We start from the raw sequence: 13,797 nt of genomic DNA on the forward strand, positions 1-13,797 counted from the left end.
GCTACCCGAATTCAACACCAACCAGAGGTGCCGCCATCTGAATAGTTTCAATGCTAACAGCACCAGCATGAGTTCTTAATTTGCCTTTATCTTCACAGCACAAAAGGCAAAACAGAGCCGCAGAGGTTCTGAGAGGAAAAGAAAGACATAAGGGACACAGGAGGGTGACGCATTTCAAATCTAAACACAGATAACTCCACCCAAACACCCCTGTGTGTCTGTGTGCTTGCTTGTGACTGTGTACTTGTTTGTGTAAATACGCATGCAAGTGTGTGTTTGACTGTATAAAGGAGCATCCTTCTGCTTTGGCAGAGGATCACAGAGTGTTAATTCAGTTGTTATCCATGTTTGAAGTTGGCTGCGGTGTTTGCATGAGCTGTGTGTGTGTGTGTGTGTGTGTGTGTGTGTGTGTGTGTGTGTGTGTGTGTGTGTGTGTGTGTGTGTGTGTGTGTGAGCGTTTTTGTGTGTGTGTGTGTGTGTGTTTGGCACCAGACTGGAGGGTTGCTGTGGGTCCACGCTGGCGTAGTCGGGGCTGGAATGTGATTGGTGGGGACATCGGGCCAAAGGCCGCCCAGGCTAGCGGCTGCCACTTGGTAGAGTGCCCCAACTAAACACAGGCCAAATCAGTAGAGATTCACCCCTATTTCTCTCTTTCTGTGCCGCTGCTGTCACATCCAGCACAGCTTGGCAGCTCTTGTTAACACGCTTCAGGGAAAGAAGTGAGGGGAACACCTCCACCTTACATATGATGAGACTATTTTCGGTATTAATCAGACTTTATCAGAGGCAGTGTTTTCGTTCTCATCAAGGAGGGGCCTACCACTTAATGTAATGTATAATTAATGTAATGTATAATGTACCATCACAGAAAAGTGGTTTGAAGCTATTTGATTCTCCTCTTAATTAGATGTTTACTTTTTACCTTGAAGTGCCCTCGTAAACCGACAGCCTGTTATTTGTGTTCGTTATCCAGCGAAGGGGCGTAAACAGTGTCGTCTCGTCATCGAGAGGGGAAAACAGCGAAATCCGTGTTATTGAACTTTGAAGAGGCGGAGGGAAAGGCACAAGTACAGAAGAGCAGGAGAGGAGCAGAAACAAAGAGAGACAGCTTGAAACCGGCGGAAAAGAGAGGGAGAGATGATTAATCCAATCAAGCCTCTTAGTGTTTCATCAATAGGCATTGTTCTAAGATGGCTGCCTTTCCCCAGCTCAGGCTGTGGGCTGCAGCTAGGCTAACACACGAGCTAATCCCAGAATAATACTGAGACGAGGGCAACGCTGAGGACGGGGACGGTGCCAGCAGATTAGTACGAGCAAAGGATTCGCTCACACAAACGCACACAAACACAGTGGGCACCGGATAGAGAGCCAGTCACAGATTGAGTGAGGTGCCTATTGGATTGCACGGCTTAGAGTTTTATCCCGTGTGAATGTGTACTGCCGGCGCTGTTGTGGAGTGTGGTAGAGCTGAACTGAGCTGCTGAGGATCCGCAGACTGTAGCTGTGTGAAGCTGAAGAGGTCACGCATGAATATTTGTCTGCGCTCTTTGATATGTGCCGTCGGAGTCGCTCTCCGTCATTAAAGTGTGTGCTCAGATGAGAAATCCTGCCGTTTAAAATATATACATTCAGTGTTCAGGGGTGGCATCATAACACGTTAAGAGCAGAATATTCCCCTTGCCTCATTTTTTTTTTTTTATCCCCTTCACTCAACATTTCCCTTTTTATTCTGCTTCTTGTGTTATCTGTCTCCCTCTGTCCCCCTGTCGATCTCCCTCCCTGCCCCCCTCCCCCCCCTGCAGCATTTTTTGAGATGACAGGAGGGTGTTTTTCCTTTGTTTGGGAGCTGCTTGCACATTCTCTCCTCTGTTGACAGGTAAAAGACATGAAAGATACTAAAAGACTGAGCATGATGGAATCCTCTAGGGAGGAAGAAAACGAAGAGGAGGAGGAGGAGGAGGAGGAGGAGGAGGAGGAGGGGAGAGGCTGAGGAGGAGGAGGGACGACTGATAGCAGGATGGAGGAGCGGGAGGCGAGTTGGGGGGGGTGTTGAAGCTTGGCTAAAGGTAAAGTATTTAGTGAAAGAAAAGGAAGGATTGAGAGAAAGGAGGGAGGGGAGGACGGTTTGACAGTCTGTGACCTCGGGCAAGTCTCTTCCACTGTGTGCTGATGCGTGAAACCTGAGCACACGCGGTATTAGCACGCCTCACTTACCGAGCACAGCAGAGGCCTGACACAGGGCAATGTAGCCTCCTTATTACACACACTCTCTCACACACACACACACACACACACACACACACACACACACACACACACACACACACACAAAATATTACAGGCACACATGTTGGCACATCTAATGATGCACTTACCCACTGCTTACAATACTCTGTCTCACACACACACACTCACACACACACACACAGCTGCAACCTTGTTGTCGGATACTGTGTTACATCCAGGAGCACAATGGTGAGCAGAGAAGGTCAGCTCAGGCCCTCCAACATGCCCCGAGGTGCTGGTGCTCTTCTGGCCCTCTCAGCTGCTCGCTGCTGCCTCCGTGCACGTACAGCTACTGCGTTCGGCTGGCGCCCGGCCAGGCCCGTGTTTGTGGCCTCATACAATTGTGTGACTCACAACAAGCCTCGGGCAGGTCGAACCGTAATCCAGCCGCTCTCTCCGCTTCTCTGTCTTCCTCCCCTTTCCTCGTCCCCGAGTGTAAGTTAATGGGTTAACCATCTCTGTCCAATAAGCAGGGATAATTGAGACAAACAAGCCAATGAGGAAATGTCACAGGAGAGCACGAGTCGAGCAGAAAGCACGCTGCCAACAGCTTTTTGTGTGGGTTTGTAGGCGGAGTGGAGTCAGTCTTTGTGTGTATTCACACACACAATAAAATATTAAAATCGTGTGTATTGAATGATGTGTGCTGATTTTTATTTGCATATATATAAGCATGCGTATGTGCTTGATTATTGTGTGTGTGTGCGCGCCTGCCTGCCTGCATGTGTGTTTGTGCGTGTGTGTGTGTGTGGCCCCTTGTCAACTTCTTTTTGGCGTGTTGCTGTAAAGCAGGATTCTCCTGCTGCGTTTGCTCTCTAGGTTTCCTCAGCTGCGTTTGCATACCATACACCTGCCCCTCGGCGATCGCACATACACACGCCCACGCACACAGTATGCATATACACACATTAGACAGAAGAGCACACACACACACCGCACATGTGCACGCATATTTGTTAATCAAATGAGCTGCACTTTTAAAGATTCCCTCCTTCCTTCTTCTCTGGTTCACCACTTTATTTCTGGTTCCCTGCACTACTGTCTAATAACAACGGGACTTTGCTGAAAGGTATCAGATCAGATGTGTTTGATATGGAGACAGATGAAGACTTGGAAGATGCAGGTAAGGGAGTAGAGAGACTATAAAAAGCCTCATCAGAGGCAGAAACGTGTGGCGCAATGCATTCCCTCTGCTGGGAACAGGGACACTTCTGTTGTCTGTGCTAGAAAGCAGGTGTTGCCACACAGCATTGTGGGAGGGACATGACAGTTTCTACGTTTATGAGCTCTGACCAGCTCCCTCTACCTTGATATGTTGTGTCTATGCTTAAACTCTGACTGCAATAAATGACAACGGCCACAAATCATTTGGAGGGGAAATCCATCATGAAGAGTGACAGCATTCAGTAATTAATGGTTTCATTAAGAATCTTATCTAAATTTCACTATGTGATTTTTCCTTAAAAAATATGTCAGAAACGCTCCCTTTATAAGAAAACGAGTGATTTTCAAATTAATTTCACATAGATACAGGCTAGTTAAAGCGTCAGCTCTTGTCAGCTCAGGTGGAGCATGACACCGGTGATCACTTGATGGCTGTCATCACGGCAGCAAGAGAGTCACATACAATAAACTAATGACTGCTCTGCAAAAGCTTCTCAGGCTTCTAAATGAAATGCAACCATAAATGAACAGTTTCTTTACTATTATCTCTTCAGTAGCTGTAACTCTGTTTTTTTTTTTCTGGCATTGTATCGGTCTTACATTTGATCGACAGTATAAATGTGAAATCTGAGCAGAAATCAAACCAGCTGTGCTGCATTTGGCTTATATTATTATATACTTGTTTTTTTTTCAACATCCACTGTAAAATGGACACAGTAGTTTGGTAGAAGGGTCTACACTGCATTTATCCGTTAACCTGGGTCTCAGGTGTTTATCTTATCTTTTTCGAGGCAGGATTAGTAACATCAAACCTCATCAGTTGTTGGACGGTGGCCAGAAGGTGCAAAACATAGCTTCTGTCCTTTTTTTTAAAGCAAAGTACTTTTTCTCTTGTGTGTCTTTGGTTTGTGGTCTCTCTCTCTTTTTTCATGTGCCAGCAGTGCAGCATCCTTGCTAAAATCTCTGCCTTTACTCAAACTGCTTACAATATTTTTCCGTTCATAACTTGAAGTTAATTTTAGCCTTGTGCTCGGAGTTCATCAGCTGTCTGCTGCTTGACGCGTCCTGCTTCAGGTCAAGGTCAAGGCAGCGGAACTCTCAGTGAGGTCGAAGACGGACACGCTATGCACGTGCATTTACACTCCTCTGAAACCACACGAGGCGTGACTGCGGAGAGACGGGACCTGTGTCAGAGATGAGTGTGTGTGAAGTGTTGAGGAGTATTTGTGACAGGTGTGTGACACATTTCAGATGAGTGTGTGGCACTTAAGTTCTTGTAGGGGGGCTCAGATATGAGTGATTGAGCTGGAACTGTATGAGGTTATCCGATGTGTGAAGTGGGTTTGGAGAGCAGGTGGTTTACATTCATTGACGGCAAACATTTCCTTTTGCTTCCGGTGTTTCTTGGTAGTGACACCGAAACACTTTCAGGTAATTTAAACACTCATCTCGTCACACCATTGGTAAACTCACTGCTCAGTTTCAGAGTTGAGAAACATTTCACACTGAGGCCTGCAGTTTTGAGAACTGCAGCCAGACGACAGATTTTACAGAAAGAGTCTCCAACTGCCAAGCAGCAGCTCTGCTGCTTTGAAAAGACTCTCACAGTCTCTGAAACTGATGTGGACATTATTACTCACTAAGATATTCACATTTTCTGATTAAAAAGACAGTGGAAAACACTCTCCTACTCATTAGTTCAAAATCAGTTTTAAGTGTCTAATTGGATTAGGATGTAATGAATGGAGGGGCCACAGCGTGGGCTCGCATCGTTTACGTGGTTACTGTCACTTTTCTATTCACTGAGGCCTCCTCACCCTTCATAGAAACATCTGCCATGGGCTTCACTTCTTTATTCCGGACTTTCTTGAAAGAATCTGTAGATACATCACATCTATGAGAAGTGTTGAAAATTAAACACAAATAATTAAAGACGTAGGTGTAAATATCGGGCGCCCTTTTCTTGAAATCCAACACACAGTGGATCATGTGTTGTTGTTTTTTTTCTCTTCTCTTTTCCATGTCAACCATCCTCCCCCTCATGGTTTGCTGCATACTTCATCCCTGATACCGACCGCTGCACATGCAGGTAAGTGCTTAAACTCATGCACACACATACACACACACATGCGTGTTGCTCAGCTGGTGCATCTCGACGCTGAAGGCGCTGTGTGATGCTGCTGAAGTTCTTAGGGAGGTCACAGCCATGTATAATGTTGCTAAGAAACTGAAGTGAGTGAAAGTGCGCAGCTGACCTCGGTTGCCGTCCTGTTGACACTGAGGTGAGGAGCTGTGATTAAACTGCAAACACAATGAACATCACTCACATACAAAGAATCCTGTGTTTTTCATTTTGGTGGCAAAGCAGAGTCTTGTATTTTCAAAATTGCATTTTCGTATCAGAGATTTTCTTTTCAGCCCCACTCCAGCTGTGTTAGCGTGTGTGTGTGTGTGTGTGTGTGTGTGTGTGTGTGTGTGTGTGTGTGTGTGTGTGTGTGTGTGTGTGTGTGTGTGTGTGTGTTGCTATGTGCCTTTGCCGGCATGGGCGTGTGGTGCTCAGCTGGCCAAGCGAGAGTTGTGTAATTGCAGGGTTATTGCTGCTGAGCCTGATGGGTAATGACACATTTGCAAATTAATTCTCAGTGCTAGGCTGTGATTAGCATACGGAGAAAAGCATCTCACACACAAAGACTGACACACACACACACACACACACACACACACACACACACACACACACACACACACACACACACACATACACACACGCACGCACGCACATGCTCACACACTTCACAGGCTTTTAATCACCAGCGAGAGGTCAGGTTAAATGGGTGTGTGTAATGGTGGAGTGGGTGCGGGTCTTAGCAAATAGGGGTGAGTGAAGGGTGACCAGATATTATTTCTCATCAAATCTGATATGTGTGGACACACTCCAAGCCCACCTTTTTTTTTCTTCTTTTTCTTCTTTTTATTTACTACAGTCTCATAAGCTTTATCCTTCCTTTTGTATTTCCTGTGGCTTGCAGAATGGCGAGCCTCTCTGCACAGGGTGGGGGACTGGGTGCAGCTCCAGCTCTAAACACGCTGCTGTCATATGGCCGAAGTGCATTCCTGATTGCGTTGTGTTGTCTGTACGTCTATATATATATCAGGAGGTGTTTGGTGATGTCAGGATAAAACAAACATAATGACTTGAAAGTGAATCCAGCGATGCTAATAAATGTGAACGCAAAGTCTAAAGTCAATCATCTTAATTTACTCCAAACCCACTTCGTAAATCTATATAAATAAAACCAAAAACATATTTGTAAGGACCAACAAATGGACAGATGGATGGCTGGATTTATAGATATATATTAATGCTTAGTTTGCCAGACAGATCTTTAAATGTATCTTTACATTGAAGGATTTTATTGATTTTTATGGTGGTTTTGCAAGCAATGCTGTTTTTACACCGTTTTTGTATTTTGGTTAAAATCTAAACCCATGTGTAGCCTTCTGTACAAAGAAATCACTTTCCTGTTCGTTTTTAACCTTCAAATGTATATCTCTGTGTTTCTCTCCCACACCTGTTCTTTTTGCAGTCGTAAGTCAGAGTGCAGCATAATATAGGACTGTACTGTACAGTGGATGTATGTGAGTGTTTATCAGTGTGAGTCCGTGAGGAATTCCAGACTCTGTGTGGTTTGGAAAGATTACAGTGATGCCTTATCTTTCTTTCCCCTGCTGTGGGAGACACGCTTTCCACCCCTTCTGACACACACACACACACACACACACACACACACACACACACACACGGGCGAGAGAGAGAGCGCAATGTTTTTTTGTTTTTTTTTTATAAAGGGCTGTAGGGATGAAAATCTGAGCAGACAGGAAGTGACCATGGCAGGTTTCTGTTTGTATATGTATGTCTTTCTCTCTCTCTGCCCACCTGTTTTTTTTTTTTGTGTGTGTGTGTGTATTTCCCTTTTAATATTTTGTTTTTGCTTGTCTTGTTCTTTCCATCTTTTCTTCTTTACCTCTCACAGTTCCTCCTTGATCACACTATTTTCTCACACGCTTGGTCTTCGGGGAGCTTTTGTACTCTTCCAGTATGAGCGTATGTTCGTACATGTGAGCGTATACACTCCTTGCAGTGGAAATCATGGCACTCAACTCAACAACAGAGGACAGTAACTATTCTCTGTCACTGCCAGCCCTTGAATAAGATTACAGAAGAAAGCAGCTGATTTTTCTTTAAACCCAAACTGTGTAACACTCATGGTTTCATAAACCTGTGAGTTTTTCCTTCAGGATAATGCATTTCCCACTTACTGGAATAAAACAATCCTGATTTGTTGGCACAGACAAATGTAGTGTTTCATTTACCTGCTCGACTAAAGAAAACGCAGAATGTCTTTAACACAGCATATTTAGAATCAAAAGAATAACAGTCGGCCATACTTACACAGTTAAAAGACTTTGTCAGTCAAGGATGCACTAGAAAAAAAAGTGTTAACCTGTTTTTTGAAAAACAAGAGAGCAGCTATATCATCACTCAGTGGAGTTCTCTTTTGATTAATCTGCCCTTTTTATAAGATTTACTTCAATGCAAATGACACCTTTAACAATTTTTTTAAAAGGAATTTGGTTTTAAATATTTTTGAGCGTGTTAAAAAGAAAGAAAACAAATGAGCCTTTTGTTCTTTTCTTTTCATCTGCTCTTCTTATCTCCCTCTTGCCCGTCTTACGGAAATTGGACGCCGTATTTTTAGTTCTCTGTCTGTCTGCGTCTGTCAAGGTGTCATCAGACTCTGTAGCGCGGCACCTCAGGAGGACACGTCACCTCCCAACCTGTCTCACGAGGTGCGAGACACTTCAACACCTACCACACACACACACCTGTACAAAACTGTACATAGGCACACACACACATGCCTCTCAGCAATGATAAAGAGTATTGTTTGCACACACGCAGGCGTACGCAGCAGAGTGTGAAGAGTGTGTAAATGTGAATATGTTCAACTGTCTCACTTATCTGTCCCTATGTTATAGCACACACACCTACACACAGCTGACGCACTGTGCTTGTCTTAATTAAACATTTACCAATTTCCTGTCGTTGTGCTTATGAAAAAGAGCTTTGTTTCCAGAATAGAAACCCTCCCTGACTTGTCCTCCATCCATATTTCAATCCATGGACTCCCTCCCTTTTCCCTTCCGCACTTGCTCTCTCCTTCTGTCTGTCTCTCGCTCTTCCTCCAATAATCAGTCCCTATTAGTGATTATTTGCCCTATTTGCAAGTGAGCATGCCTTTCGCACTCCTACTCGTTCTCACTGTGCTTGTTGTGCTTCTCATAGCGTGTTTTCTGTCTATCCTCTGTGTCTTCCTGAAGGCACAGGACCCCTCAGTGCGCCTCCCTCCTATTCCCTCACTAAAGTCTTGCCAATCTCCCCTGTCTTTCTCCCCCACGGAGCTTCATAGAATGGGTTGGAAAGCAAGTCAGCCCACAGGGCAAACTGTCCTGCTAGACTGTTTCTCCATCATTCCTCCCTTTCTCTCTCTCTCTCTCTCTCTCTCTCTCTCTCTCTCTCTCTCTCTCTCTCTCTCTCTCTCTCTCTCTTTCTTTATGTTTGCCCCCCACTCCTGCTGTTTTGTGGTTTGGCATAGATGCTTCCCGGCAGACAGTTAACTCCTCAACCCTACTGCCACCGTCTCAGGTTTGAGTGTAAGAGCAGGCATGTTTTTTGTGTTTATTTGCACGTGTGTGTGTGTGTGTGTGTGTGTGTGTGTGTCTTTGTGTGATGAAGGATGAGAGAGAGAGAGAGAGAGAGGGAGAGAGAGAAGAGGGGAAAGTCTGCTGTCGGCGCAGCATGGTGAGCAGTCTGTGCACTAGACTGCAGAAGCCAAGTTTCCTAGACGGACACACAAACGCACCCACACACTCACAGACAGAGACGAGGACTCTCATTTTCACAGAAGAGAATGGAGGCGGGGGATCTTTTATATTTTCCTCTTCCAAACAAGTAGCTGTTCTATTGTGAGCTGCCCGTTAAGACCCACTGCGCTCTCTCTGCACTCTCCATTGGTCGACGCTCTCCGACTGTCTGATACAGTATGAACAGATGCTCCCTTGATAGTCGTTGGCCTCTCGCTGTCAGTGGGGCTGTCCAATCAGCTGTCACCCTGACTCCAAGTTGAACTGTGACCACTCTACTCCTTGGATGAAGCATCAGCATTGGCTGGTATTTGTTTGTCATCTGTACCCCCTTGTCTATTCTATCCCTCTTCGCACTTCCACCCTCCTCATGCACAACACACACACACACACACACACACACACACACACACACACACACACACACACACACACACACACGCTTTCTGGCCCTGTTGTTGCCTTTCGGGAGATGATTCTGCCCTCCCTCTCTCCTCCTCTTATCGAGAGAGAGAGAGAGAGAGAGAGAGAGAGAGAGAGAGAGGGGAGGGTGAAAAATAATGAGAGCAAAATAGAGAGAGTGTGGCAGCAGTAGCAGAGGAAGCAGAGCGTCTCTCCTCTGATCATCTTTCTTGGATAGAGGGATAAAAGACACTCCCAGGAACCGGTCGTTGCGCTCGCCTGCAGGATTTACCCAGCCCGGGTCTTTTCTCCCTCCTTCTTCCTTTCACCTCCTCCTGGCACCGGACTGCTAGCTTTTGCTTTTCTCTCTGACTGTCCTGACTCTCTGGGTGTGTGTGTGTGTGTGTGTGTGTGTGTATGTGTGTGTATGTGTGTGTATGTGTGTGTATGTGTGTGTGCGCTCGCGTGCATGTGTCGGTGTGTGCGCTCATGTAAGAAAGAGCAAGAGAAAGCGTGCCTCCCGCTGCTGCTTAGAAACGGACAGCGAGTGTGTGACCCTTTGCCCAGGGGATCTGGGGCAAGAGCGAGGGGGTCGAGAGCGGGGGCGTGCTGAGGAGTTGACCCTTGCACCGCTCTGTCTGTGTGTATCTGTGTGACTGTCTGAGTGTTTGTGTATGTGTGTGTGTGTCCTGGCTGGCTGGGCGGTCCCAGCCTCACGCTTGGTTAGCGAGGACCAGAGAGCAGGGATGACAGGCTGAGTCCCAGCCCAGCCTCACCACACACAGAGCCTCATTTCTGGGTGGCTGCGAGGGCACAGCGCCTCTCGATCGAAGTCATCCAGGACAGGATTCCTGCCTGCTCATCTGAAACAAGTTGCTCTTGCTTCATGACACTTAAACAGTAACCATGTTTGGACTAAAAGCACCACTTTACTACTTGCCAGGTAAGCAAATGTCAATTTTGTTTCACGATAATGCGCTTGTTTGTGTGTGTTCTTTCTGCATCTGAGGTTGCAGATTAATGAGAGAATATAGAGTGGTGTGACCACTTTGCACATGTGCACGTCTTTCTGTCTGTGAGTGCTCTGAAATAGTGCACAGGAGGTTTGAGGTTAGCCGGAGAGTGCATCTGAGGAGACACTCGTCTTTGTGCTTCTGCTTCTGAGGTTGGAACCTGAGAGTCAAGGCTGGTAATGCTGTGTGACAGCAGCTCTCTCTATGTCTCACTAACCTTTCAGCCCCTCATCAGCATGGGGCTCAGCAGGTAAACAGGACACTAAGTGGCAGTGTGGGTTTTATTCAGCAAAACTATACACAGAGTATAGGAAATAGAGGAGACACACATATACGTGTGTGTGTGTGTGTGTGCCTTTGTGCCTTTGTGTTGATGCTCCTGACTCTTCATGCATGTGTGAACAAGTGCATGTTTGTGCTTTTGTGTGCGTGTGCGTATGTGTGAAAAAGAGTGAGTGCCGGGGCAGCATGAGGTTACCGCCGGTCGGTGCTTAAGTGCGTCTCACGGCTCACTGGGCACTGATTGTGGAGAGGACAGCCAAGAGAGAACAGTGAGAGCAGGAGGGAGAACGACTGAGTGAAGAGAGGAAAAAAAAGGAGAGTGAGAGAGAAGAGAATTTAAGAAAGGCAATATTTTTTTTACGTCAGGACCTTGCTGGGCTCATTTTGCCATATATATTTAACCTGACTGTCCATCAGTGTTAGCATATTTTGAATACTCTTAGATTGTGGAATTTATAGACTGTACACTTGCACACATAGTCTGCACTCTTAACTCCAAGTTCACACATTTGTACTGCTGTTCACTCACTAACCCTCCCCCCCTGTACAAACTATAATTCATTTGCTTTGTTTGTTTGTTTAGCCTAAATCTGCATTAGGTTGCTTGTTAAATGGTTAATGTGTGCTTTCTCCTCGCAGCAGAACTGACACTTAGCAGGCTTAAATTATTTATGTGCTTCAGTCATTAGAGTGTGCAGACAGACCATAACCAACACCGCTTTAGTTTTGACCCTCACATTTCATTCTACAACCCCACAGCCTGTTTCTAATAGACCCCTCCACCTGCCAGATGCACAGTCAGCCAACCTGTTTATTACTCAGCTGTGTTTTACTTTTCATCTCTGACCCGCCGACTTCGACTACCGAATGCAAATATCAATGTCCTCCTACTACATTATTTAATGTAAACATATTGTTTTCACATTAGCGCACCATATTGGTTTTCCTGATTGTTTTTTTCCGATGCAGTTTGTTCTTGCGTTTGTTTGTGTATGTGCGTGCCAAGCATAAGAACGTCCTAGAAGTATAAAGTTATTAATTAGTTTTGGGTGATGTGTTTGACCAGTATGCATCCCTTGCTAAATAGTTACAGCTTATTTGTGGTGTCACTACATGCAGTGTCTCTGGCTGTCCATAAACTAACTGATCACTTGATTTGCACAGTTATTTTATTAATCTGTCATATTTCCCAGTGTATTCCTTCTGTAGCTTGTGCTTCATCTTCACCAAGACCTCTGTGTCTTTCCAGTCTGCCCCTCTCATTCAGGAAGAAGGTTTTGAAATGGATATTTGCTAGTAAAGGGCACAGAGTGCCTGCTGTGTGAGAAATAAAGACAGAAAGAAACACAGAGAGGTGTTTGTGTCAGGGGTTACAGAGCGGGACAAAGACCTCAATGCAGTACTTTTCTACATGTGTCAACGCCTCTGGCCAGAGTGCTCTTTATGCTCAGTGCCATACTTGAATTGACTAGAGTTATGCTGGAATAACCTTGAACTAGGAAACAAAGTAATCAAAAAGGAATTGGGAGAGAGAATAAGAAGGATGCAGAGAAACAATCAGTTTAGGAGAAGAGAAGGATCGAGTTGCTTTCTGTCATTTCTTCTGTCCCCTCACCTTTCCTCTGTCACCTCGGGACTTCACCTCTTTCTGACTCACTGGATCTAAATCACCACAGAGTCATCGCCTTCATCCTGCTTCGCCTCGCCTTCCTCTTCCTCTTCCCTCATTTGCCTGGTGGTATCTGAAGTCCCCCTTCCCCACTCCCGATGCCATGTGTGCCTCCGCTGCCTTGTGTGATCCAGAAACCTCCCACACCAACCTCGCCTGCAGCAGGGAGCCACACAGATTAGAGACACAGAGAGAGGGTCCTCGTTGTGACAGAGGCCAAAGCTCGTAAGGTGTGTGTGTGTGTGTGTGTGTGTGTGTGTGTGTGTGTGTGTGTGTGTGTGTGTGCGGATGTGTGTGCGGGTGTGCGTGTGTGTGTGCCCAGCACTGTGGGTCGCTTCTTCTTTTCCCCCTTCTTTCATTCAGCCACTGAATGAGCCCCTGCCTGCCTTCTCGTCTTAACCGCCGTTGCCTTGGAGACCATGTCAGACACATGCAAGTCCTCCATGATTATTTGACAACAAAAAAGGTTGGGTTAAATAAAGAGGAATGGACTGGGGGGGGTGGTGGTGGTGGTGGTTTTGATGGGAAGAGAACAGAGAAAGCGGAGACAGAATTGTGGTGAAACAGAATCACAGCGAGGGGCACACTGGTAAAGGTGGAAAGAAGAAGCACTTGAACTTAGACTGCATTTACATCCCAGCTGAGGTGGAGCAGAACAACCACTTCAAAATGGAAGATGGGTCATGACCACTCTCTCTCAGTGTGCCTCCTCCTCACTTTTACACTCCTTCTGTTTTTTTTTTGCTTACTGTGTGCCCTTCTCTACTTCCTACACCAGTCTCAGACCTTCTCCCTCTACTCATCCTCCTCCATACCTACCTTGTTTGCACTTCTTTAGAAACACGTCCATGTTTTGTTTGTAACGACGATGTACATTACACCTTTTTGCCGGTACATGCGTGGGGGGGCTTGTGTGTGGTTGTAAGCATGCTTCTCTGTGTGTGAGAGTTGGAAACGAGTGCCGTGCAGAGACAAGTTCTATCACCATCTGATTTTTGTTGCTTCTCTCCTAAAGACTCTCTGCTTATCGCCTGAGGGTAAAGAGGAGAAAAAGAG

At 45.9% G+C, this 13,797-nt stretch overlaps 1 protein-coding gene across 1 annotated transcript in view; it reads left to right on the forward strand.

Moving 5' to 3' along the window:
- Positions 1-10,202: 10,202 nt before the first annotated feature.
- Positions 10,203-13,797, forward strand: part of gse1b (Gse1 coiled-coil protein b) — a 64,297-nt gene continuing 60,702 nt past the window's right edge. Inside the window, exon 1 of the mRNA XM_030098682.1 lies at positions 10,203-10,720. Coding sequence (XP_029954542.1) covers positions 10,684-10,720 — 37 coding nt within the window. The 5' untranslated portion in view covers positions 10,203-10,683. The remainder of the gene's footprint in view (positions 10,721-13,797) is intronic.

Source organism: Salarias fasciatus, chromosome 1 (assembly GCF_902148845.1).
Source record: "Salarias fasciatus chromosome 1, fSalaFa1.1, whole genome shotgun sequence".
NCBI lineage: Eukaryota > Metazoa > Chordata > Actinopteri > Blenniiformes > Blenniidae > Salarias > Salarias fasciatus.